This window comes from Astyanax mexicanus, chromosome 1 (genome assembly GCF_023375975.1).
Source record: "Astyanax mexicanus isolate ESR-SI-001 chromosome 1, AstMex3_surface, whole genome shotgun sequence".
NCBI classification, from domain to species: domain Eukaryota; kingdom Metazoa; phylum Chordata; class Actinopteri; order Characiformes; family Acestrorhamphidae; genus Astyanax; species Astyanax mexicanus.
The window spans coordinates 546,054-573,584 of NC_064408.1; the positions used below are offsets into that span (position 1 = coordinate 546,054).

Genomic DNA, 27,531 nt, shown 5'->3' on the forward strand with positions numbered 1-27,531 from the left:
TATGGCTATTGAGTTTATACCCCTTTAAGTAGCACTGGAGCTGAAAAGCTAATGAAGATAAAAAGTAATTGAAGCTTATATCCCTCTAATTAGCACTAAGGCTTAAACACTAAAGTAGCTAACAGTAATAGACTCTGATACTTCGCTAATAAGTCCTGGAGCTAAAAGGCCAGTGCAGCTAACTAGCAAAAGAAGCTAATTAGCACTGGAGCTATGATACCAAATTATTTAACAGTAATAGAAGCTTATACCCCATCATTTAGCACTGGAGCTAAAATGCTATTGCAGCTAACTAGCAACATAAGCTTATACCCCTCTAATTAGCCATGAGGCTAATGTATCTAACAGTAATAGAGGCTTATCCCACGCTAATTAGCACTGAAGCTAAAAGGCTGTTGCAGCTAACTAGCAAAAGAAGCTAATTAGCGCTGGAGCTATGACGCCAAATAATTTAACAGTGATAGAAGCTTATACCCCACCAATTAGCACTGGGGCTAAAAGGCTATTGCAGCTAACTAGCAAAAGCAGCTAAAAGGCTATTGCAGCTAACTAGCAAAAGAAGCTCTAACCCCTCTAATTAGCTATGATGTTTATGTATCTAACAGTAATGTATGCTTATACCCCATCAATTAGCAATAAAGCTATGATGCTAAAGTAGCTAACATTAATAGAAAATTATACCCCACTAGTTAGCACTGGAGCTAAAATGCTAAAGCAGCTAACTAGTAATTGAAGTTGATACTGATTTGATAATGAGCTATGAGGCTAATGTATCTAACAAGTAATGTAAATTTTTACTCTGTCTCCTTATCTTAGTGGACGTGTCTCTGGACCCGTTGACCAATCACCGCTGGCTGCAGGTGTCAGATGACCGTAAGCGAGTGCAGGAGGCTCTGGGCGAGACGGAGGCGGAGTTTAGCGGACAGCGGTTCGACGGTTGGCCGTGTGTTCTGGGCTGGCAGGGTTTCTCCACCGGGCGGCACTACTGGGAGGTCGAGCTGGCCAATAGCGGATACTGGCGTCTCGGGGTAACCACGGCGACGTCCAAGCGACACGGACGCGCCCCCATGAGCCCCTGCCAGGGATTCTGGGTACTCTGGAAGAGCACACGCCAGTTCTACGCCTGCACCAAGCCGGAGACGCCGCTGCCACTCTCTCTGGTGCCCAAGAGGGTGGGCGTCTACCTGGACATTGAGGAGGGACAGGTGTCCTTCTATAACGCAGAGTCACGGTCTCATATCTACACCTTCACCGGACACTTCAAAGAGAAACTATACCCGCTATTCGCACCACTGGATGGACGTACCCTCATGACGCTGTGGTCACCAGAAAATGCACCAGAGCTTTAGGAAATCCTGCCCTCTTCAGGCTCCGCCCACGATAATAACTAATGCTAAATGTAGGTGTCAATCAGGACAATGAGATGTAACCTGGTTCATGAATTCAGCTCTCCAGTACCGAAAGCACTCATACAGCCCCAGACCATGATGCTACCACCACCATGCTTGCTTGTAGGGGTCTTGGAACTCCTCACCAGGATGCCGCCACATGTTGAACACCATCTGAACCAAACATCATCAGTTCCAGAATCCATGTAATCCAAGCTCTTGGAATGCTGGTCTTTTTTAAATTGTTTTGGGGCTTTATTGTGCATCAGCTTCAGAAGAGGCTACCTTCTATGAGGAACAGTGCTGTGCAGACATGGTTGATGCGTGATGATCTGATCACTGCAGTCAACTGGCCTTACACTTCTTTAAGCTCAACCTCTGCAGCAACACTGGCAGCACTCACATCTATTAATTAAAGCTAATCTCTGGATATTACTCTGAACACTTGAGGAAGAATGTTCTGAGAGGAACCCATCCTGAAAGAAATTACTGTGTGATCTTAAGTCATTTTTCTGTATCTCAGTTTCAGGGTGTATTTAATCTTCTTATAGACTCGATCATATTTATATAGAGCCATAATTCTGTTTCTTATATCCTTAGAGATTTCTTTACCATGAGGTGCCATGATGAATATCAAAACACTAAATTTAACAGCCCTGCTCTTCATTCACACCTGAGAACTTATAACTCTTAACAAGTCTTGACACCTGGGAGGGATAACGACGACACAATTGCACGTGTAATCAGCGATTTAGACATTCATTTATTTGTGTTGTGTTATTTTCAGAGGACTGTAAATATATATTTTAATTTTCAGACGTTTCATTTCTATAGTGTTTCCCATGAAAAGATAGAATAAAATATGTACAAAACGTGAGAAGTGTACTACTATTCATATTGTTTCAGAATCTGTTGATAAATGGACCAATAGAAAATCTTTAAATGACTTTAAAAATACCATATTTTTTGGGGTTAATATTTCAGAACCCGTTCTCTAGAAATACAAAAGTAGTTTAACTCAATTTATACAATTTATACCAAATATACCAATGTATATTTTAAACATAATAAAGATGAGGTTATATTACCAACCATGAAGTCTGTTCTGCCTGATTTGTAAATAAACTTTTTGTTCTTAAAATAAAAACATTTGTACAATTTGTAAAGAAACATTTTTTTATTACTTTTGTAAAATTTTTTTGGAAAAAAAAGGAAAAAAAAAAGTTAGAAGTCTACAGTTAATGAACTACAGTTATAGATAAACGTGTATAAATGCAAAAAACAAAAGTGTACAAAATCATGGATGACAAACGATATAAAAGTAGGACAAATTGATCAATCTAGCGGTTCCCTGAGAACCATCATCACATACGTTCCTGCACCCTGAAGAACAGTTAGTTATAAAAAATAACCTTAAAAAGTACAAAAAGCGTCAAAATCAACTGATTTCTCTTACTGTTACATTAAACCATTTTTAAAGCATCCAAACGGTTCTGTTGGTTCTAAATAGAACAAAAAACCCATTTAAGAACCTTTTAATCGTGAAAGTGGCTGAAGTACAATACTCGTATACTTCAGTTAAAATAGAAATACTCTTGGTAATACTTAACTACAGAAAAAAAAAAAACTACTGGCTCGTGAAAGTACTAGGGTATATAATTTAAGGTATTTAAGGTTACTGCATATATATGCAATACTTATTACATTATTCACTGATCTTTAATATGAACTATTACAGTAAATAAAAGTACAGACTAAAAAGGGCTCTGAAAGTAGTATAAAGTACTATAAAAGCACAAGGTCAGTAGTCTGTGTACTAACACAGTGGTAGTGATGCTGGATGTCAGTAGAACCCTTTTTAATACTTTATAAAAACTAATTTACCTTCTACATGCTTTTACTTTTATTTGAAAAACCAAGCACCTAGGTAAAAATCAATTTTAACCCCTTAACTCGGCCTGCAGTTAAATAAATTATTGCTATTCTAAAAAATTTGAGAGCAGGACAGTTGGAAAAGCTGCATGTTCACTCTGTACTTTTAATAATTTTACGTCAGTTTTAAGAGAAATCAACCCCAAATTGTGAATGATTGAAAAAAGACATAAAATCTAGACAATCGTAACAAAATGAAAAATTTGGAGGACATGAAATTGTTATTCTGTATTACCAAAATTTAGATTTTAAGGAGGAAAGTGCCAATTTTATGATTTTTATTTATTGTTTTGACAGTTGCAGATTTACCTCAGGTTTTTTTTCGATATTTTCTATTACAATTACAACTAAGATTTGCAGTAATGTTTCTTAACAAACATGAAACTTTTATATGAAATGCCTAAAGACAATTTTTCTTAAGATTTTAAGAAATTTTACAAAAATTCTTGCATGTTAAGGGGTTAAAATTTCAGAACCTGTTCTCTAGAAATACAAAAAAGGTATTTTACCTCAATTCATAGCAAGAGTATTCTACAGTAACTAGAGTACAGAAGTATATAGTATATAGTACAGAATACTTATTAACCAATTACATCTTTACAGTAATGCTCAATTGATCGCTTAATTTATTGATTAATTGACAGCAGGCAGTTTGGGAGTAAACAGGGTCAGCTGTGATCAATAACTTGATAAACTCGACAAATTATCACTTTTTATTCTGATTTGGGAATAAAATTAATTTTAGCTTATCGTGTTTACTGGCAGTGTGGGGTGGGAGGAGTCACTAAAATGAAATATTAAAATACTGATGGGTTCTAACGGTTACAGAGATCATTTAAAGGAATAGTCCGGGTTTTGATCATTCTGATCTCAATCAGTATCTGTAGTATCTGTATGACTGATGAGCACAGACCATCATTTCATCAGGTTTAACTGAACTTAGAAAAATTACCCAAAAGAACAGAATCTGAGTAACAGAACCTTTAAAAACATCACTACAGGACAGTGTGAGCTTAATTTTACAGAATATAGGAGTGTTTTAGGGTTAAGTGCTAGAGATAAAACTAAACCACCTCCTTTTAAAAGTGGATTTTAGCTTCTACAGCTCTGATCCAAACTTTTAACCATTCAAACGCTCTAATCTAGTTCTAACCTGACTTCTAGAACTAAATGTTAACAAAAAATAATCAGTATGAATTGAATGAAATGAAACAGAACTTTTACTTTTCAGATTGGTCCAATAATCTCTTTGTGGGCGGAGTTTAGACAGGCTCCACCTCATTAAATGGCTAAGATGAACCTTTTAAATTACAGTTAAAGTACTAGAAGTATTGGCAAGACCCGCTAACAAATAAAGCTCAGAGTTAACTGAGCCTAAACATAAATTATTACTGTGACTAAAAGTTAGTGATGCACCAAATTTTAGCAACCGATTTCATACCGACCAATGAAAGCAAGACAAAAAAAGTATAATTTAAGCTATTTAAATCATGCAATGGTAAAAGTAGAGTGAAAGTATTTTAAATATCTAAAATAAAGATGTGTGTAGTTATTGCACATTACATATAAGTTAACCAAGTTTGAGTATCGAATTTGTTGCACTATAAGTCGCACTAAAAATCCTTCCATTTTCCCGCTGCTAACCGGGGCTGAATAGCCCTGCTAACAGCAACTAGCTATGCTGCTAACCACGGCTAGTGCTCAACCGGTGCTGGCTAGTGCTGCTAACTGCAACTAGATTAACATCCAACACTTGTTTGACTTAGAAGAAAATGTTTTTTATTTTAAGAATTACAGTTTTGTTTATTTAGGCGCTTTCCCCAGCTTCACCATTAGAAGGAAAACATGGCGACACCACTGTTCCTTTCTAGTGTCACTTAATGTGCTTTATAATCTGGTGCACCTTATAGTCCAAAAACATATGGTATATATTTAAAGTTAGAGTTAAACCCTGGCTCTAATACATTAATGAACTGATGGTCTGTAGGTGATGAACCAGGTTCTACAGATACAGCAGATACGGAGATCAGATACTAACGGAGAGTATTTACCTACTAAACTGTTACTCAGCCGAACCGCTGACCCCCTGTATCTCCCCAACGTCCTGCAGAGCATCAGATCAGATCAGGACCTGCAGAGCGGTGCAGGACATCAGCAGCAATAAGGGAACAGACCTCAGGGACACGTATAAAAAAAACAGAAAAAATAGGAAAAAAAACAAATGACAGTAATTTTACTCCCCTCCCCCTGTTTTTAAGGTGAAACGAAGCTGAAAATAATAAAGGAATAGTCTCTCTCTCTCTCTCTCTCTCTCGGTTTATTCGGAGTTGCTCTTCTCCTCTTTCACCAGCAGCTTCTTCCCTCGTTTGGGTTCTGGAGCCGCCGCCTCCTTCTCCTTCCTCGAGCTTTTACACAGACTGAAACACAGAAACACAAACCCTCAACAATCTACCATTAATACTGTTATTTTAACATCATTACTGTACATTTACTGCAGCAGCATCTCACACAGCTTACTCTACAGCCGGCCAATACAACCATATTTTACTGTAAAATACTGTTACCATGACACACACATTCATTACTCTGCATATTCAGCCTCCACTATGAATTATTCTGTGTTCACTATAGATTATTATTTACCCACTACGCACTATGCAATTAGGCATGCACCAGCAAAATGGCCAAATAATAATTATAAAAAAAAAAGTTGAATTTAAACTGTAAAAATTGTAGCAGGTTAAATACATTTACCCAACTCAAATAAAGCAATGGTGAACAAAGTGGCAACTAAAAACCTGGGAAAAAAAACATTTTCCGTATTTGGCCAAATTTTTTAATTTGTTCACAGTTTCAGGCAGAAGTTTTCATCCTAACTATTAACCATTCCGTATCCACTATCCACTAAACAATATCCATTACAAACAAAGCAAACGAGCCGATCTCTGTTTGGCTGTTAGTCGCTGTAAAGTGTGGAGAATAGTTTTGCGATATATTGATTATTAAAAGTTTTGATATCATTAATTTACTGTTATCATTAATTTACCACAGCTAAAAGGTGCTGGAAAACCTTAAAATTTGGCCTTGAAAAGTGCTTGAATTTTACATTGTTAAAGGGGTATAAAACCTTAACATTGCATTTTGCTATACAAAAGAATCCATTTGATCAGGGCACCCGGAAAAAAACACTGCTTAGGGCCCCAGAACTTCCAATTCCACCCCTGTGTATAGTATAGTATAGTATAGTATAGTGTAGTATAGTGTGTAGTAGTGTAGTATAGTGTAGTATAGTATGTAGTAGTGTAGTATAGTGTAGTATAGTGTGTAGTAGTGTAGTATAGTGTAGTATAGTGTGTAGTAGTGTAGTATAGTGTAGTATAGTGTGTAGTAGTGTAGTATAGTGTAGTATAGTGTAGTATAGTGTGTAGTGTGTAGTATAGTATAGTGTAGTATAGTGTGTAGTAGTGTAGTATAGTGTAGTATAGTGTGTAGTGTAGTATGGTGTAGTATAGTGTGTAGTAGTGTAGTATAGTGTGTAGTAGTGTAGTATAGTGTAGTATAGTGTGTAGTAGTGTAGTATAGTGTGTAGTGTAGTATAGTGTAGTATAGTGTGTAGTGTGTAGTATAGTATAGTGTAGTATAGTGTGTAGTAGTGTAGTATAGTGTGTAGTGTAGTATGGTGTAGTAGTGTGTAGTAGTGTAGTATAGTGTAGTATAGTGTGTAGTGTGTAGTATTGTATAGTGTAGTATAGTGTGTAGTAGTGTAGTATAGTGTAGTATAGTGTGTAGTAGTGTAGTATAGTGTAGTATAGTGTGTAGTAGTATAGTATAGTGTAGTATAGTGTATAGTGTGTAGTATAGTAGTGTAGTATAGTGTGTAGTAGTGTAGTATAGTGTAGTATAGTGTGTAGTAGTGTAGTATAGTGCAGTATAGTGTGTAGTAGTGTAGTATAGTGTAGTATAGTATAGTGTGTAGTGTAGTATAGTGTGTAGTAGTGTAGTATAGTGTAGTATAGTGTGTAGTAGTGTAGTATAGTGTAGTATAGTGTAGTATAGTGTGTAGTAGTGTAGTATAGTGTGTAGTAGTGTAGTATAGTGTAGTATAGTGTGTAGTAGTGTAGTATAGTGTAGTATAGTGTAGTATAGTGTGTAGTAGTGTAGTATAGTGTAGTATAGTATGTAGTGTAGTATAGTGTGTAGTAGTGTAGTATAGTGTAGTATAGTGTGTAGTAGTGTAGTATAGTGTAGTATAGTGTGTAGTAGTGTAGTATAGTGTGTAGTAGTGTAGTATAGTGTAGTATAGTGTGTAGTAGTGTAGTATAGTGTGTAGTAGTGTAGTATAGTGTAGTATAGTGTGTAGTAGTGTAGTATAGTGTGTAGTAGTGTAGTATAGTGTAGTATAGTGTGGAGTAGTGTAGTATAGTGTAGTATAGTGTGTAGTATAGTGTGTAGTATAGTGTAGTATAGTGTGTAGTATAGTGTGTAGTAGTGTAGTATAGTGTAGTATAGTGTGTAGTAGTGTAGTATAGTGTAGTATAGTGTGTAGTAGTGTAGTATAGTGTGTAGTAGTGTAGTATAGTGTGTAGTAGTGTAGTATAGTGTAGTATAGTGTGTAGTAGTGTAGTATAGTGTGTAGTAGTGTAGTATAGTGTAGTATAGTGTGTAGTAGTGTAGTATAGTGTGTAGTAGTGTAGTATAGTGTAGTATAGTGTAGTATAGTGTGTAGTAGTGTAGTATAGTGTGTAGTAGTGTAGTATAGTGTGTAGTAGTGTAGTATAGTGTAGTATAGTGTAGTATAGTGTAGTATAGTGTGTAGTAGTGTAGTAGTGTAGTATAGTGTGTAGTAGTGTAGTATAGTGTAGTATAGTGTGTAGTATAGTGTAGTATAGTGTGTAGTAGTGTAGTATAGTGTAGTATAGTGTAGTATAGTGTAGTATAGTGTAGTATAGTGTGTAGTAGTGTAGTATAGTGTAGTATAGTGTGTAGTAGTGTAGTATAGTGTGTAGTAGTGTAGTATAGTGTGTAGTAGTGTAGTATAGTGTGTAGTAGTGTAGTATAGTGTGTAGTAGTGTAGTATTGTGTAGTATAGTGTAGTATAGTGTGTAGTAGTGTAGTATAGTGTGTAGTATAGTGTAGTATAGTGTAGTATAGTGTAGTATAGTGTAGTATAGTGTAGTATAGTGTAGTATAGTGTAGTATAGTGTGTAGTAGTGTAGTATAGTGTGTAGTATAGTGTAGTATAGTGTGTAGTATAGTGTAGTATAGTGTGTAGTATAGTGTAGTATAGTGTAGTATAGTGTAGTATAGTGTGTAGTAGTGTAGTATAGTGTGTAGTAGTGTAGTATAGTGTAGTATAGTGTGTAGTATAGTGTAGTATAGTGTGTAGTAGTGTAGTATAGTGTGTAGTATAGTGTAGTATAGTGTGTAGTAGTGTAGTATAGTGTGTAGTAGTGTAGTATAGTGTAGTATAGTGTGTAGTATAGTGTAGTATAGTGTGTAGTAGTGTAGTATAGTGTGTATTGTGAGACTCACAGTTTCTGGCGGTATTTCTCGGCGTCAGCAGGGGGCACTAAATCACTGAGCTCCAAACCATCATTAATCTTCTTCAGAAACTCAAAACGCTCCCTCCCCCGAACCTGAACACACACACACGCACACACACACACACACACACACACACACACACACACACACACTTTATTATATTATACATTAAATATTACAGATACACTACTACAATAATACATTATTAGTTAGTACTTTTATTACTGTTATATAACTGTAACAGAGCTGTGAATAGTGTGTGTGTATTGTGTGTATATAGTGTGTATAATGTGTGTATTTAGTGTGTGTGTGTGTGTGTGTGTGTGTGTGTGTACCTGCAGTGTGTAGAGCTCCTCGTCGCTGCTGGAGCCGGTTTTAGCCTTTTTGCTGCAGTCTGGACGGGAGGGCGCCTCCTTCAGGGCTGAGGGGTTATAGATTTAGATTTAGGGTGTTTATAACTGTTATATACAATAAACCAATATACAGCACTGTTTATATACACTTAATCACATTATTTAACTCTTTAAACACAGGTGTATGATATGTAATACACTGAGAGCTCTGCAAAAATAAGTGTGATGATTAATTTACTCAATATGTAATAATGATATATACCAGAAAACATTTAAGTAAAATCTTACGATGAATAGTAAAGTGATCTATCAGATTATGAAGGAACACATAATGAATCATGTAGAAACTTAAAAACAGTGTTAAACAAACTAAAATACTCTGTGAAGTATTTAGATACTCTTATCTGAGGAGCTGTTTGTTAACTTGTGATTTCTGAGGCTGGAAACTCTGATTAACTCATCCTGTACAACAGAGGAAACTCTCGCTCTTCTATCCTTTCCTTGAGCGGAGTACTGATGAGTGCCAGTACCATCATTATAATGTTTTTATGGTCTATGTGGTGACTGCACTTGAGGATACTTTTAAAGCTCTTAAAATTCTTCTTTTTAGATGATCTGATCTTCATTTCCTGATCTTTATTTGTTTATTTATTTAGTTGAGTAGTTGTTTCTTCTCATAACCTGGATTCGAACATTACTCAAATATTCACTATTCACTGTATACCTGTAACTCTACCTCTTCACTACTTTACTTTAACTGATGCTCTCAAACTTTACATTAAGAGACAAGAAATTCAAGTAATTAACTCTTGATGAGTTCAGCACAGCTGTTAACTGAAAGCCTGAATTCCAGGAGACTCTACCTCATAAAACTGACTGAAAAAAAACAACAGAGATGCAGAGAAACTGATCAGCTAAACTAAAATATAAAATATAAATCATATTCTGGTTTGTTTAACCTTTTTTTGTTTATTAAATAATTCAGTATGTTTTTCTTCATAGTTTGGATGAGTTCAGTATTAATCTACAAAACAGAACATTTTAAAATAATGTAAAAACACTGGTTTTAGGAGGGTTTCAGGCAGGAGGTAAACTCTTACAGCGTTTGTTGGAGGCGGGAGTTTTGCTGCTGCTGGTGGTTTTTGGTTCCTGCTGCTTTTTAAAGTTACACTCCTCCGTCTTCCTGTCCCGCCCCGGACAGGCGCAAACCCGCACCTCAAACGAGCGCCGGCCCAGCAGCTGCCCCCTGCAGGACACAAACAGCATCACATTAAACGTCTCATTCCATTGTTTTTTGTGATTTTTGTGAAAAAAAAAAGTGCTCCGGTGATTCAGTAGAACACTGCTTTAGTCCGGTGGAGGAGTGGGACAGGGAAGAAACAACAGGATTTCTGCTCTTGCTCATGAAAATTCATACATGCAAACATATCGCCTCTGATAGGCTAACAGCACTGCGACACCAGGAGGCAGCGAGACGAACAACAATTAGAAACGTTTTTAAAATAAAGAGATTTTTACATTAATAACAGTCTTTACAATGTTATATGTTACTTTACAACATGTGTAATAATGCCCTGCTAAGTGCAGTTCAGCCACTGACCTAGTCTTAGAGTCTCTGTAAAACACCAAATCCACCGGAGATCCTATTTAAACCTATAGTTACACACAGAGGTGAGTAGTCCAGGTCCAGAAAGTAAAAATCCACCCCGGTTTTTAGCTTTTGTTGGCTGAGCTGCAGCAGAACTACCATAACTGTGCTGTCTAGTGGGCGGGGTTTAAACTAAACCACTTCTGACACCATCATCAACATCATCTAAACATCTAAACTTATAATTACAACATGAATACTGTGCTTCTGATTTAATTTGAGTATGTATTTACCAAAAAAACAAATCCGACATCTTGGACGCTGTATTTTTCACTTTCGCATTATGAGACACTAGTAAGGAACAGGGGTGTCGCCATGTTTTATGGTAGTGTGGCAGTAAGCCAGGGTGCTAACAGCTAGCGGTTCATCCCACGTAGCTTGTTTTAACACGGTAAACACGCAGACTACAGTCCGATATACTCACCTCTGAACAGTGAAAGAGCCAGTGCTTAGCGGCTAATGCTAATACTGCTCCAGGAGTGCTAGCTGGGGTTAGCAGCAGACTACAGTTCGATATACTGGCCTCTGAATGGCAAAAGAACTAGAGCTTAGGGTGGTTAGTGGCTAAGGCTAATGCTGTTCCAGCAGTGCTAGCCGGGGTTAGCAGCAGGCTACAGTCCGATATTCTCACCTCTGAACAGCGAAAGATCTAACAAGCACTTATCGCGGATATCGGCTAATGCTAATGCTGCTCCAACAGTGCTAGCCGGGGTTAGCAGCCACAGTCCGATATACTGGCCTCTGAATGGCAAAAGAACTAGCGCTTAGCAATTTTAGTGGCTAATGCTAATGCTACTTTAACAATACTAGCCGGGGCTAGCAGCAGACTACAGGCTGATAAAACCCACCTCTGAACAGCAAAAGAGTTAGCACATAACGCAGTTTGTAGCTAATGCTAATACTGCTCCAGCGGTGCTAGCCAGGGTTACAAGCAGGCAACAGGCTGATAATACTCACCTCTAAACGGTGAATAAGCTAGTGCTTAGCATGGTTAGCGGCTAATGCTAATACTGTCTCGGTGCTGGAGAACTAAACTGACTTGTAGAATTCATACATAAGGAGAACCGGATAAGGAACACTGATGATTTTTTGGGAAAATTAAAGGATTTTTTTAGTGCACCTTTTAGTGTGAAACATACAGTAATAGTATGTATTTGTGTTATAATAATGAGGATGCGTTACTTACTCCTGTGTTTCCAGGGTGATTATGGTCATAATGGGGCGTCGGTTCATGCCCCCCATACAGCTGCTGTTACACATGTAGTTATAGAGGATGGTCGTTGATTCCAAGCCAACCTACATAACCATAAACACACGCTGAGATTAATAACAGCACCACTGGTTAGGAACAGCTTTCAAACGCGGTGGTGGTAGTTACGTACCTGTGGGTGTTCGTAGGGCACCAGCACACTGTGGCGATGTGTGTTATCGTCCTCCTGATAGAGTGCATGAGGGTTTCCTTCCACACGGAGCAGGTGACCGGGAGGAGCCAGACCTAGTAAAATATATAAAAACTTTATTAGGGTGAACTTTAGAGACCTTCTGGTTGAGGATGCCCTACAGATGCTCAATAGGAGACACGATTGGTTGGTCCAGTACCCTAACCTTCAGTTTCTTTAGGAAGGTAGTTGTTGTCTCTGAGGTGTGTTTAGTCCCCACCACATATGCTGGATGCTCTCTGAGCCAAACAGGTATATCTTGATCTCGTCAGATCACAGGACATGGTTCCTTTAATTCAGTAAACTGTTTTTGGGCTTTCTTGTGCATAAGCTTCAGAAGAGGCTTTCTTCTAGACCAGTGCCATGCAGACAGAGATGATGCAATGTGTGGTGAATAGTCTAACCATTGCAGGCTGACCTCAGACTGACACTTCTTTAAGCTCAACCTCTGCAGCAACACTGGCAGCACTTCTATTATTTAAAGCCAACCTCTGGATATTACGCTGAGTTTTGTTTGTTTGGGTTTTGTGCCATAGCAGCAACATGTTGGCTATTTTACGGCATCGACAATGTTCACGACTCGAGCATCACAGACTTCCAGAAAATTAAGTATTTTAGCTGGTGGAATCTTTTCAAACTGTTCTTTCATATTTGTGGATATTACGCTGAGAGAGTTCTTTGCCATGAGGTGCCATGTAGATTAACCAGGGGCCAGTATGAAAGAATTTGAGATCTTATAACACTAACAAGTCAATCAATTACTTGTTGTAAAATGTTGGATGGTATTTTTAATAAAACTAAACATAAAAACGTAAAGTAAACGTACCGTCGTTGTTTTCGGCGGCTCTCTCGTGGTGCGGGCAGCGCCGCACGACCTCGGCTACGTGCTGCGACTTCTTGTACACCGCCGTCGCTCTCAACATCGCCCCCAGTGGAGGAGGAGAGTTCACCTCCATCTGCACCGGACACGTCTTCGCCAACTGACAGTACAACTTATTCAGATCAGGAGAATACTGCAGAGAGAGAGACAGAGAAACAGTATTAACCAGGATACAGTTACGCCTGATAAAATACAATCATTTTACATTATTCCCATCTAATTTATAGTGATTTAGGAGCAATAATTAGTGAATAGTTTGCTTATAACCACTGTCTAGTTTATTGCATTTGTTTTAATTTGTCTATTTTTAAAATCACTAAAAATAGACAAGATTTGGAAAGGTAGCTTAACCCTCCTGTTCTGTTCTGGGTTAAATTGACTCGTTTTTAAGTTTAAAGATCTTGGGGAAAATAGTTCAAAGTATTTTCTCAGTATGAAACTTTTTCTGTTTGCCTTAATTAGTGTAATAAACACATAATATGAAAAAGGTTCATCTCACATATTGGCAACCACCCCCTGCAAAAACTAAAACTAAAACAAAATTGCAATGTAATGTTTTAATGTTATGTAAAACTATTGTGTTTTATATGTTGGTCTTTCAATGAAACAATGAAAGGTAATGAAACATTAAAAAAATATTATCCTAATTGAAGCATCACCTGAGGTAAGGAACATTATTGCACTAAATATTGATAAAATAATTAGTAATGGAGTTATTTTATATATTTACAATGCTTTTTATGATTTTTTTGGTTTCTTTTGGATGATTAAACACATTAACCGGGTCAAAATGACCCTGAAAAACCATTACTGTTCCTGACAAATGAACATAACAGACGGGTTAAACATGTCAAAACGTAAATACTGTAAATTTAACTGTAATCAACTGAAATATATCTGCGCATTTTACAATTAATCTGTACTACAAAATATACATCAGAGGATTTAAATGTTGAAAGTTAACCCGGGTAAAGAATCAGTGCAGTAATCAGATTGTTTTAAAGTGATAATTTAGTAAATATTTTTTAGATTCTGAATGAGATCTTTTAGTTCTTTAGTTTATTAAGGGAGACACGCTGCTACACACATTAGCATGATGCTAATCATGCTAATCGGGTCCCTTAAGTCCTTTACACTCGCTTTACTCAAACTTCCATTCCACCTTAAACAGCAGCTACAGTCAGCTGAGTTAACATCTCTAGATACATTCATATGTTTTAATACAATGTATTAATGAATTAATTTAAATTAAAATAAAACCTAAAACCACATAAAACAGCTAAAGCAGAGAATAAGAGCTGAAAGTCAGATTAACAGCAGATACTCGTCACTGAACACAAGGAGAGAGGAAATATTGTTTCAACGATGAGAAATAAATCAAAATATATATTAAGATAAGATTTTAACATAGTAATAAACTAATAAAATTACAGTCTGAGAAAAACATTTATAACATTTATTTTTAATAAATAAAAAATAATAAACACGATCACGAAACAGACACACTATAATTACTTTAAAATATAATAAGTAAAAAAAAACTTATAGTTAAATCACACAATTAAAATATATACAAAATAACAATAAAAAACATATAGTTAAAATCTCAATTAAAATATATAATCAAAAACGTATAGTTAAAATATACATAAAAAATGAAAAAATGTATAGTTAAAATCTCAATTATAATAATAAATATATAGGAAATAATATGAAATAAAAAACAAAAACAACTTAAACACACGGGTCAGATAAATACAGTTTTAGTCTAATTTATATATCTTACCCTCCCGATCACAACCAGCCTCCTGATCCCCATACACACACTCTTCACCTCCACACACACTCCAAACACACACTACTGACCACCTCACACACACACACACACTCTCAATCCAACCTGTGGAGTTTAATTCCTCACACTCTAAAGACAGGAAGCTTCAGGATGCTGAACACACACACACACACACACACACACACAAACACACACACACACACACACACACACACACACACACACACACACACACACACACACACACACACACATACACACACACAGACAAAAGGCATGTTCAGACATGTCTCTCCAGTCTAGCTGGATTTAGCTGCACACACACCATCACACACAGCAGCAGCTGAAGCCTCCAAACACACTAAATTAACAACTAAACATATATGCAAAGAACGCATAACTAAATAAACCAAACGTCTGTATGTGGGTTAATGAGACGACACCTGTCTGACTGCATTATTTACATTATTAAATGTTCTCACTTTACATTTTCACAAATACAGCAAATAAATACAAAAAATATTATAGCTGCTTAAGCCTTTAGTGTTTTTAAAGCTTTGACTGTTTTTTGTAACAGGAAAAAATAAAATTTTGTTAAGTACAGTTAAGGAAATTGATTTATTCCATTAATCTTTTAGTTTTACAAAAGCTTTTTATATTAAACACAGTAAAAACATAATTAACCTCTTTATATTTCACTTTTCATTAACAGAAAAGTATAAAATATATAAAAATCACTGATATATAAAAGACCTCTTTACAGGTTTCTGACAGAAGTAAATCTCTCTCTACTAAGATTCTCTCTTCAGCTTTTATATGTAAAGATCTACAATCTACATTATCACATTTAGAAAATCACATTAAAACAAACTAAATTGAGTTAACAGCCCAGCTTATAATCAAGAATCAAGAGGAAGATGGATGATCACAAGCCATCAAACCACCAAACTGAACTGCTTGAATTTTTACACCAGGAGTAAAGCAGCATAAAGTTATCCAAAAGCAGTGTGTAAGACTGGTGGAGGAGAACATGATGCCAAGATGCATGAAAAAACACTGTGATTAAAAACCAACCAGGGTTATTCCACCAAATATTGATTATTTCTGAACTCTTAAAACTTTATGAATATGAACTTGTTTTCTTTGTATTATTTGAGGTCTGAAAGTTCTGCATCTTTTTTGTTATTTCAGACATTTCTCATTTTCTGTAAATAAATGCTCTAAATGAGAATATTTTTATTTGGAATTTGGGAGAAATGTTGTCTGTAGTTTATAGAATAAAACAACAATGTTCATTTTACTCAAACATAAACCTATTAATAGCACAATCAGAGAAACTGATTTGCTCTCTCAATCGTAAAATGGAACTATGGATTTATTTGTGTCAGTTTTAAACAATCTAAATACCAAGGTTCATACACTTTTTAACCAATACATTTATTTCCATGATTTTCTCATGACTTTTCCAGGCCTTTAAGGCAAATTTTTATAACATCAGTGCAGACATGGACAATAAAACCAAAAATCCACTAAAACTATGATTAAAATTGATTATAGCAGGCCTAAAATTAATCAGATAAAATGAATATGACAATCATCAATAATAAAATGTGTGAGATCATGAGAGCTCCATTATGTGGAGGATAAATTACTGAATTAACTCAGAACTGACGTATTTGATATATTTGATGTATTTGTAGCTCAAAATAGATTTTCTCCACCAATAAACGGAAACACATATTTGTAGAATTAAGATTTCCATGACTTTTGCTATTTTCAAATTCCATGACTTTTCCAGGTTTTTAATGCCCATATGAACCTGAAATACTAATTTTCTTTACTGCATGTTTACCCTATTCATTTGATTGAGAAGTTACTGTAATATGTCAAATTTAGGGGTGTTTGCTGATTTGTTTTTTGTCACACTGCAAGAGATGGTATTATGTTTACGGAAACAAAACCAGAATAGATAGATATTTATTGTAAAGTAAATGTAGTTAGAATTTCAAGTATTTTAAGCAATTTCTCCAAAATTCCAGCACTTTTCCAGGTCTGGAAAACAGAACGTTAAAATTGAAGTATTTTGCAGGATTTTAAGCTCCCATATGAACCCTGTAGAGGAGGGGTGTTCTAAAACTTTTGACCGGAGGTGTGTGAGAGCTGAGATTAAGTGAGGGAAGGTAAATAAACAGAAGTGAGACTCAGATCAGATACTGAAACCCACCCGGCGCTGAACACTGAACTGAGGGGGGCGGCGCTTATTAACCCCGTCAGTGCCGGAGAACTGCCGGCTCTGATAGCTAGAACATGTCTGATCATGCCTTCAGCCAAACCGGAGACACACCAGAACCACCACCACAATTCACCACAACACCACGGCAACCACCGGAGAGACCCGCCGCCCAGACCCGACACCCGGACCCGGCTCCGTCTCAGAACCGACCCTCTGCCCTGGAGAACCATCGAGCACCAGAGAACCAATCAACCTCACCAGAACCCAGCGGAACAAAGAGAGAGAGGTGTGTGTGTGTGTTATAAATCTGCGTCAATCTGAATGTAACATTAAAAAATATATATTTATTTAATTGCATTATTATTATTATTATTATTATTATTATTATTGTTATTATTATTAAATATTAGTATAATTGACTATAATGGAATAAAATTACATTTGCACTTTGTTTGAAAGGGAAGATTTTTATTTTGAAAAGTGTGCTCGTTCACGTCTTAATAATATAATATAAAATAATATAATAACAGCACATAATAAACAGCGACTAATTAGCATCAATAAATGCCACAATTTGAATGATTAACTATTTCTAAAGTGACTCATTCATAATTAAAGACTAGATTTATCATACAATAAATGTTCATAATGTGTGATAATGGTGATTATGATCTATATTGTGTTTATTTGTATGTTTTTATCACATATAATATTAAACAATATTTTAGGCAGTCATACTCAATGACAAATTCTTCAATATTTATGAAGAACTGAGTATACATTTAATAATTAACGTAAATGTAAATGAATAATTCGAATTATGTTGTATTTAAAAGCGTATAATTGCTTTGTTATGCTTTTCTATTATCATTATATTATCTTACGGCATTTAATGATCTTAAAATGACAATAATATAATTTAATCACAATTGTTTTTGGTTATTTAATAAATGTTAATGAATACTTACCTAATTAGTTGTATAGCATCAATAATATATAAAATGCCAGAATTTGAACGATTAACTATAAACACATTGACCTACACATAAAAAAAAAAATTACTTTGATTTTATAGGAAATAAACTTTTCCTATTAAAAAAAATCCTTAAGCCAAGATTAATAAAAGTAAATAATTTAAAGGATACAGAGTGGCGTTTAGGAGGAAAATGTACACAGAATAAAACCTATATATATCTATATCTGTATTTACTACAGAACAGTCTCCATTCATTCTGCCAATTAACAAACTCAGCTTAGGTCCAGAATACCAAATATGGGTGTAAACATTACAGAACCAACTACAAAAAGACGACTTTAGATTAGTAGTCAATACAGTGAGTCTTAACATATAAACTCAACCATAGAGAGAGACTCACCCAGCACTAGAAATCACTTTGTTTACAAGATTGCTTTAGCTTTCCTAAACATCGCTGCTGCACTTTTTTTTTTTTTAAATGATGGTGATTTTCACAGTTAGTTGCATTTTGTGTGGAAAGCGTTCTGATATTTAGCTCATGCTAATCTGTGTTGGTTTTACCCTCCAAACCTGATTAGCTCCATTAACCCAGACCCATCTCCACACCTCAGGCTGCCAGGTATAGAACACAACAACCATAGAAACAGGCGACCCGGACTCTGCTGGATAGCACCTTTAAGCTACAACATGCTAACGTGAACAGCTATGTTAAAGAAAAATAAATTAGAAACCGATAGTTTCACTCTATATTGAGCAAAACTACAGAGAGTGTATATTATTATTATTAGAAGCGTCACAAATGTAAACATTCGCTGATCAGCCTACAGAGTAAGACTCATCGTCGTTTGCAACATCGTCCTCAACCTGGCAACCAGTATGAGCTTCATGTGAAATAGTGAGCAGTGAAATAGCCATTTCACACTTGCTCATTCTTATTCAGTACTGAACACTTTAAGAGGTTAATGGAATTGCACAGTGCTAACAGCTGCTCTGAAGTTCATGCTCAGGTCCAGGAGGTGAAAAAAGGACAGGTGGTTTGCTTTTGCTGTTTGTGTGTCTGTGTGTGTGTGTGTGTGTGGGTTAATGTGTGTGTGTATACTCACAGTGCTGGTGACGCTCTTGGCGGTGCCGGACTGCTGAAAGCGCAGGGTGAAGCCGTGAACGCCGGGGTAATCCGTGGCTACAGGGATGGTGGGAGTGGGCGGAGACGTGGACGGCTGGGGCGAATCAGACGCAACTTCAAACAGGGGTTCGTTAAACACACCCTGAAGATCCTCGGGAAGATACTGACACACACACGTACACAGGTTAATTCAACATTCAGCATCATAATGCTGGGGATGGAGATCACAGAAACGAGAGTAAATGATGAATAATTACCTCATCGTTCACCCAGGAACTGTTTTCAGGCTGCTCCACCCTGAGAGACAGACAGATATCTGATCAGTCATGCGTTCCAATGGGACTCGGCGATATGGACAGAAGTTTTCACGATATATATATATATATTAGGGGTGTCACGATTCTCTAAATCCTCGATTCGATTTCATTTTCGATTTGAGGGTCACGATTCGATTCTCGATTTTCTTGTTTTTTTTTCTTGTTATTATTTTATGCCTCATAAAATTTAAATAATATATTTATTATTATTATTATTATTATTATAAATATTATAAATATTATTATTATTATTTATTAAGATATATATGGTAATGCCATCTAGTGACTTTTTTTGGTAGCAACAGTGTGCACTATTAAAACAAGCAGTTTATCAGAGCTGTGTGTGGATGGCTGGTGAAACTGCTCATTACATGAAGCTGCAGTTCTTCATCCAACCACTAGCAGCAGCAGCACAAGCCCCGCTCTCTTCACTCAGTCACTACTTCAGTACAGCCCAGCCACGGGCTACAGAGCTCAGCCAGTCCGTTTTTACTGTTTCTGTAAACAAAGGTTTTAACCCCACTAACCGGATAATACAGCTCACTACAGTTCATCTTTCAGCCCAAGCAGCTAACAGCAGCAGGTTAGAACAGCCGACACGGAGGCACTGCTCGGATTACATTATAAACAGGTCAGTTAGCGCGCTGCTAACCTCAGGATGTTTATAACTACGGAGTTTAGTGGACACACCACGGCCGCCAGGTAAGTCTTTTAAAGGCTACTGAAGACTATTAAAGGCTATTAGAGTGTAACCCCTGGCTCCCAGGGGTTACAAGAGGTTATTGAAAGCATTATTGGGGGGCAGAAATCAGTACAGGCTGGTTAGATAAGTGATGTGGGTATTGTCTTATAAATATTTACACATAACTTATATCTCTCCTGAAAAGCTTTTATTTTAGTCAGAAACACGCTTGTGTTTACTTTATCTGAGAGAAAGATGTTTTTTTAATTCAATGGAAAGCAACAGGTGTAGTCAATTATAAGTTTAAGATTTTTAATCCACCTCACTGTGATCTATAGTCAGTGTTCAAGTCACACTGACACACGCATTTCAGCGAGTTCACACGCTCTCACCTGCGCGCACCCACCCCTCCGTTAGATACAGATACAAAACCTGCGCGCCCAACCCCCGCCCCCGCCCCCCCTCCCCCGTTGGACAGATAAAAACAGTGATCACACTCCCGCCGACTGCGCTCATGCAGTGGCTATCTCTATTTAAATGAATAGGATGCGCTGTGTTGGTGCCGCGCCATTTGCGTAGCGCGCTGCGCTATTTGCGTAGCGCGCGGGAGGGATCGTCGATCCTCTTTTTGACTTCGATACTCGAGATCGTGACCTCATTTCGATTCGATTTCGATAAAATATCGAGATCGTGACACCCCTAATATATATATATAATTACGATATCGATATATGAACAGATTGGCCAATACCCATGGTTAAAATATTATATCACCATATTTAAGTATTTATCGAGTTTTGACACACAGTAGTTGTTGACATCTGTAGTTTACCATTTTACCAAACTTCTAGTGAAATTATCTCAGTAACATACTATTTTACCAAATCCACAATAATAGACGATTATTACAGTACAGCCAATGCCCCTGGTTAAAGGATAACTAAAGTTTGGGAGGAGCACTGGGTGATGTATGGGTTTAGGGGCAGGGCAGGAAGGACAGCTGCATTAAACAGTGTTTGTACAATGAAATGTACAGTTGGGTCAGTGACCCTTAAACACTTTCAAGATTCTCCATCTTCTTATTAAAGCATATTGTTGATGCAATAAGAAAATTTATCACAATATGATAAAACGTTTGTCACATTTACAGTTAAACACAGTACAAATATGAAAAAAGTGAATTGCTTTGATAACTGTTTCCTCACAATAAAATAACATGGATAATAACAAAACCAAAATAAGTATATAAATGAATCATAAGAATTAAAAATAAAAAAAACACTAAAGAAACCAAACAAGTCCTTGATAATGAATTTGATAATGAACATTAACAAACTACCTAGCGGATAAACGCTATAACCCCACAACGTTCTGCAACGTTTAGCGTTTCTACAATGAGATTATGTTTAAACTACAGTGGAACTCAAGCCAAGAATTTCTGTGAAAAACTGCTTCCTCCATGACGCACAGTAGTTTTCAATAAACACAGTATGGACTTGTGCAGTAGGTGAAAATAAAAAAAATAAACATTGTTCTAAACTATGATTATTTAAAATGTTGTGGTATTTAAAAAAAAGAGACAATTGCTTTATCAAGCTATTTTATTATCATTAGTCAGTGAAATAAAAATAAAATGACAATAATCTCGTTTATCGCAATAATTTATGCGATGATGTATCGTCCTACTCACTGCATCAGTGCTACACTGTTGAGAATAGGAATTTAAAATTTATAGAGCAGACGTTCACCTCAGACCTCATGCCCAGTTGTTAATTTTTCACTAGTCAACAAATCGTGGCTACAAATTGCATACATCCAAAGCTCTGTTCACTGTAAATGTGAACGCATGGTAAACAATAGCTAGTAAGTAGCTACAACTAAACAGCGAAACAAACAGCTAATCGGCTCCTGAGCTTTAGCTTACATGAGGTTCTGCAGCCACAGCTCAGCGAACTCCTGGCTTTCTGAGGGCTCTCTCGGCTCCTCCATGGCGGCCAGGGACTCCATCAGCAAGGGGCTGGAGCACCGAGGCTCCACAGAGCTGAGAAAAGGAAAGAAAAATACAAAAGGAAGGAAATAAGAAGAGAGGATGTTACTTTTTTAACCTGTTTGTACACTTAATACAAAAATGTTTGCAGTTGATTACTATTACTAACAAACAAAACAATACACCTCAGTAGTTAATCATTTTACCAACTTCTACAGGTAACACGCTATTATACAAACTAAAATATTTTCAACAACATACTATATAACTATCCTTCTAATGAAGTTACCTCAATAATATACTATTTCAAAACACTATTAATGAAATCCACAATAATAATTTACGATTAAAATTTGCTGTGTAATATGACTGGTATTTTCTAATGTGTTACAGACACTGATTTGTAATAGTGCTTCTATTTTACTAACCTGCTACTTAGAATAATTTCAATTATTGTAGCTAGCTACCATTTTGCCAACCTGCTACTAAAATGACCTCAGCACTGTAATATTTTACTAAACTGCTACTGACATTACCTCAGTGTTGTGGTTAATATTTTACCAATATGCTACAGAATTTACCTCAGCAATGTAATATTTTAGCAAACTGCTACTGAAAGCGCAGCAGCAGCACAGTATTTTACCAAAATGCTACAGAATTTACCTCAGCAATGTCATATTTTAGCAAACTGCTATTGAAAGCGCTGCAGTAATACAGTATTTTAATAAAATGCTACATGATTAAGCTCAGCAATTTAATAGCAATCAAACTCAGCAATCAAACTGCTACTGGAATTGCAGCAGCAATACAGCATTTTACCAAAATATTACAGAATTTACCTCTGCAATGTAATATTTTAGCAAACTGCTACTGGAACTGCAGCAGTAATACAGTAGTTTACCAAAATGCTACAGAATTGACCTCAGCAATGAAGGATACTTTTATACCAGCTTGTTAGCTACTTAAATTACCTCAAATTTAACCACTTAGCCTAGCTAAGATATTATTTCACCAACCTGCTACTAAAAAATAACTCAGTATTGTAATATTTTCTCAAAAAGCTACAAGACTTACCTCAGCAATATAATACTTTGGTAAATTGCAGCAAATATGCAGTATTTTACCAAAATACTACAGATATTACCGCAGAAATGTAGGTTACTATTTTACCAGCCTGTTAGGTACCTAAATTACCTCAGAAATGTAGCTAACCTAACCTAGCTAGTTGGCTTAATTACAATTCCCCCAACTTGCTACTGAAAATTACCTCAGTAATGTAGGTTAGTACTTCTTATTTTATCAGTAATACATTATTTTACCAAAATACTACAGAAATTACCTCATAAATGTAGGTTACTGCTTTGCCAGCCTGTTAGCTACTTAATTTACCTCAGAAATGTAACTAGCTTGCTAACATAGCTTGCTTAGCTACTATTTCTCCAACTTGCTACTGAAAACTACCTCAGCAGTGTAACTAGGCTAGTATTAGTAGGTTATATAGTAAGCTAGATAATGTTAATCGTTATTTTATCAATTAGAAATCGACATAATCCAACTAGTTATTTAGCTAGCTATTTTATTAGACCAATAGCGTTACTGACATTAGCCGTGTAAACTAATAAAGTCTAATATTTTCTTTTTCCGACCGAATTTACCTCAGCGAGTTCTTCTGAACACGATTAAGTTAGCTATGCTAACGCTAGATTAGCTCTATACTTATGTTTAATAGCAAGTTAATCGCGTTTAGACACGTCTAAAAACTGTGTTTTAATCCAATCTGACTGAATTTACCAATGGTTTTATACTTTTAACTCACTTTTATCGAGCTTCTCAGCATTTCCTGACCCGAACGTCAGTCCGACGTTGAGCGGTGAAGGCCTGAACTCTAAGTTACATTTAAACACCGATCCATTCAGTCCCAGTCATTTGTGCTACAAGTTGACACTTAGCTTTGATTAAAAAATAACTCAGGCGATTATTCGATTAATTTTAAAACAGCGTATATTCGCTGCAATTAATCGATTAAATCGTGTTTTAAAGTTGAAAGTAGATTGAATACATTGTGAACTAGCTAAGTTTGCTAGTCGCTGAGTATTTCTGGAGTTAGCATGTTAGCATAACTCAACTGTGCGATTAATATAAAGATTAATCGACTTTCCTTCGCCGCTAATTGGTTCAGATTCGATGTTTAATTACCTCTAAATCCAGAAAAGACAGAGAGTATCCACTGATAGGATCCCGAGCTTCTATCAACAATAACACTGGGCTCCGAATTAATGCTACTATCTACTATTTTTCCTTCAGCCCTGCCGGGGAATTCCCCAGGAGGCGGGGCCACAGGTCTCATGATCAAAGGCGATCATTCGGGCAGCCAATAGGGTTCGAGAAACCCGCATACATTAAATCTCACAAAGTCGCTAAACGGTTTATTTTATTTTTTATTAATTTTTAATCGATTAATTGCTAAAGAAAATAATGCATGTGACTTACTAAATATTGTATAGTGAGTTTTGCGTGCTTTTCTTAAAAAAAAAATAATGATACAAAATGCGACTACCCAACGTCTCAGTGTAGGGGTGATCTGTTATATGCTTTTATTATTTTATTTGCAACAGTAAATTCGTTTAACATAATTGTGATCGTAAACAATTGTTACATGCTTTGTATATTGGTTTAACGATTTAACTTTCCACGAACAAACAATATATACATTTAATGAAACACTAAGCCCCCTCCCAAAAACCCGCAAATGGTTCAATCCGAGCTGCAGCTCATTCATACCGCAGTAGTGATCTTATAGTGTGTTTACCAACTCGCTAATAAAAATACCTAAGAAATGTACTATTTTACCAAACTGGTACTGAAATTACCTCAGCATGTATTATTAGACCAAACTGCTACCTGAAAATACCTTAGCAATGTACTGTTTTTCCACACTGCTACTAAAATTATTTCAGCAATGTACTATTTTACTAAACTGCTTCTGAAATTATCTCAATTTTACCTGTTATACCAATTTAAACACCCATTCACAGCCGTAAATCGTTTAGCGTGATCCACAACTTATTTAAACTGCAGCCATTTTTGTAAAAGTGATGAAGAAATAAAGACAGGTATTAAAAGAAATAAAGAGAAAGAAGCCATGCTTTTAGAAAGGTTAGAAAGGTAGAAGATAAAAAGCTAAGCAAGCAGAAGAAGAATGAACATGCTTTTAATCTGGTGTTTCCAGCTCTGAAGCTCCAATTTATTGTTATTTTGTGCTAGCAGCCTAATAAAGATTAGGCATAATTTTTATTTACTAAGATTGTGTGCATACTATCATATATTAATACAAAAGGAAAACTAAATTACAACACAGATAGAGGAATACAAACAAACAATACAGCCATTTTTCCTCTGGGTGGAGCCAAAAAAGCTCTATAAACATGTGTTCTCAGTGTAGACTGCAGGATATTCAGACTTAATGCCTTGCTGCCCACACTAACTCACTTAGAAGGCAGTGTAGTAAATAAGTCTCTGTATCAAAATCTAAAGAGAAAAAAATACGCCCAGACGTTAAATAGGTGTGTACAATCCACTGCTAGATATGATTGTTTATCTGTGTAGTCATTAGCTGTTAGCATTTTACCCAATAAAACAGAAGGATAGAATACTAAACTGTGTAGACAGCATTTCTTACGTTTCACACATAACTGTTATTATTAATGAGAAAACCAGCCACCCACTGCAATATATATAAGATTTCTGGTAATGCTTAATATGCCGCTTGTTTATGAATAAAAAATAAAAAACACCCTTTGACAAAAAAAGAGCCAATCAGATTGCTGGCTGTGCAGAGAGCTGAGTAGGGTCAGTGTGTTGGTGGGGAAGCCCTGCCGCCCCTTGATGTGGAGATCTGTGCAAGCTCAGTAGCCAGAACTAGCCGAAATCACATTTCGAAATCACATTTTTATGCACTATTTAACCAAACACTATCCATGTGTTTTGTATATTTATATATATTTATATTAGATTTTATATTAGGTTAATTTTAGGTTAAATGTGAATATTAAGGTTATTAATAACAAGATTTACAAAAATAGGTTTAATCTGAAGTAAAATATAAATATTTAGGTTAATAATAGGGGTAGATTTACAGAACAAGGTTTAATCTGAGGTAAAATGTAAATATTTTAGTTATTCATAGCAGCAGACTTACATAAATAGGTTTAATGTGAATATTTAGGTTAATAATAGGGGTAGATTTTCAGAAAGAGGTTTAATCTGAGGTAAAATGTGAATATTTAGGTTATTAATAGGGGTAGAGTTACAGAAATAGGTTTAATCTGAGGTAAAATGTGAATATTTAGGTTATTAATAGCGATAAATTTACAAAATTAGGTTTAATCTGAGGTAAAATGTAAATATTCAGGTTATTAATAGCGGTACATTCACAGAAAGAGGTTTAATCTGAGGTAAAATGTAAATATTTAGGTTATTAATGGGGTACATTTACAGAAATAAGTTACACCTAGTTTTGTTCATAGTTTTCTTAGTTCTGAGTTTTTTGCGTTACCCGCGTTTTGTTTACTGTTTTTATTTATCTTGTTTGTTTAATAAATATATACTTTATCACTATATTCTGCACTTACGTCCATCCCCTTACTTACGTAACAATTAATAGGGGGAGATTTACAAAAATAGGTTTAATCTAAGATAAAATGTAAATATTCAGGTTATTAATAGTGGTAAATTTACAGAAAGAGGTTTAATCTGAGGTAAAATGTAAATATTTAGGTTATTAATAGCAGTACATTTACAGAAAGAGGTTTAATCTGAGGTAAAATATAAATATTTAGGTTATTAATAGGGGTACATTTACAGAAATAGGTTTATTCTGAGGTAAAATATGACTATTTAGGTTATTAACAGGGGAACATTTACAGAAAGAGGTTTAATCTGAGGTAAAATGTAAATATTTAGGTTATTAATGGGGTAGATTTACAGAAAGAGGTTTAATTTGAGGTAAAATGTAAATGTTTAGGTTATTAATAGGGGTAGATTTACAGAAAGAGGTTTAATTTGAGGTAAAATGTAAATGTTTAGGTTATTAATAGTGGTAGATTTACAGAAACAGGTGCAGAAAGCGTCGTATTTTTCCTATACACCCATATTCAGATAGAATCCGCCCCTCTCGCTCTCTGATTGGCTAGTACCGCTGTCTAACTGACATGGAGCCCGCCGTTTTCAAATAA

General features: G+C 35.8%; 2 protein-coding genes across 7 annotated transcripts in view; one reads left to right on the plus strand and one right to left on the minus strand.

The window, feature by feature from the left end:
- LOC103047048 (E3 ubiquitin-protein ligase TRIM39) overlaps window positions 1-2,567 on the plus strand; it is a 51,749-nt gene extending 49,182 nt beyond the window's left edge. For both annotated transcript variants that reach the window (XM_049483546.1, XM_049483519.1), the window contains exon 11: window positions 817-2,567. In XM_049483546.1, coding sequence (XP_049339503.1) covers window positions 817-1,349 — 533 coding nt within the window. In that variant the 3' untranslated portion in view covers window positions 1,350-2,567. The remainder of the gene's footprint in view (window positions 1-816) is intronic.
- The window catches only part of tp53 (tumor protein p53), a 29,692-nt gene continuing 4,707 nt past the window's right edge, over window positions 2,547-27,531 (minus strand). The window contains exons 1-11 of one of the 5 annotated variants that reach the window (XM_022663699.2): window positions 24,494-24,616; window positions 22,235-22,351; window positions 19,569-19,608; window positions 19,292-19,474; window positions 13,131-13,317; window positions 12,248-12,360; window positions 12,052-12,161; window positions 10,318-10,463; window positions 9,200-9,285; window positions 8,853-8,956; window positions 2,547-5,737 (exon numbers count right to left, since the gene is read on the minus strand). In XM_022663699.2, the coding sequence (XP_022519420.2) occupies window positions 5,638-5,737; window positions 8,853-8,956; window positions 9,200-9,285; window positions 10,318-10,463; window positions 12,052-12,161; window positions 12,248-12,360; window positions 13,131-13,317; window positions 19,292-19,474; window positions 19,569-19,608; window positions 22,235-22,317 (1,152 nt within the window). In that variant the 5' untranslated portion in view covers window positions 22,318-22,351; window positions 24,494-24,616 and the 3' untranslated portion in view covers window positions 2,547-5,637. Of the gene's footprint in view, window positions 5,738-8,539; window positions 8,957-9,199; window positions 9,286-10,317; window positions 10,464-12,051; window positions 12,162-12,247; window positions 12,361-13,130; window positions 13,318-14,970; window positions 15,091-19,291; window positions 19,475-19,568; window positions 19,609-22,234; window positions 22,352-24,113; window positions 24,334-24,493; window positions 24,617-27,531 lie in introns of those variants that run through there. The other 4 variants (XM_022663700.2, XM_022663701.2, XM_049483647.1 and 1 more) reach the window with 4 other exon arrangements.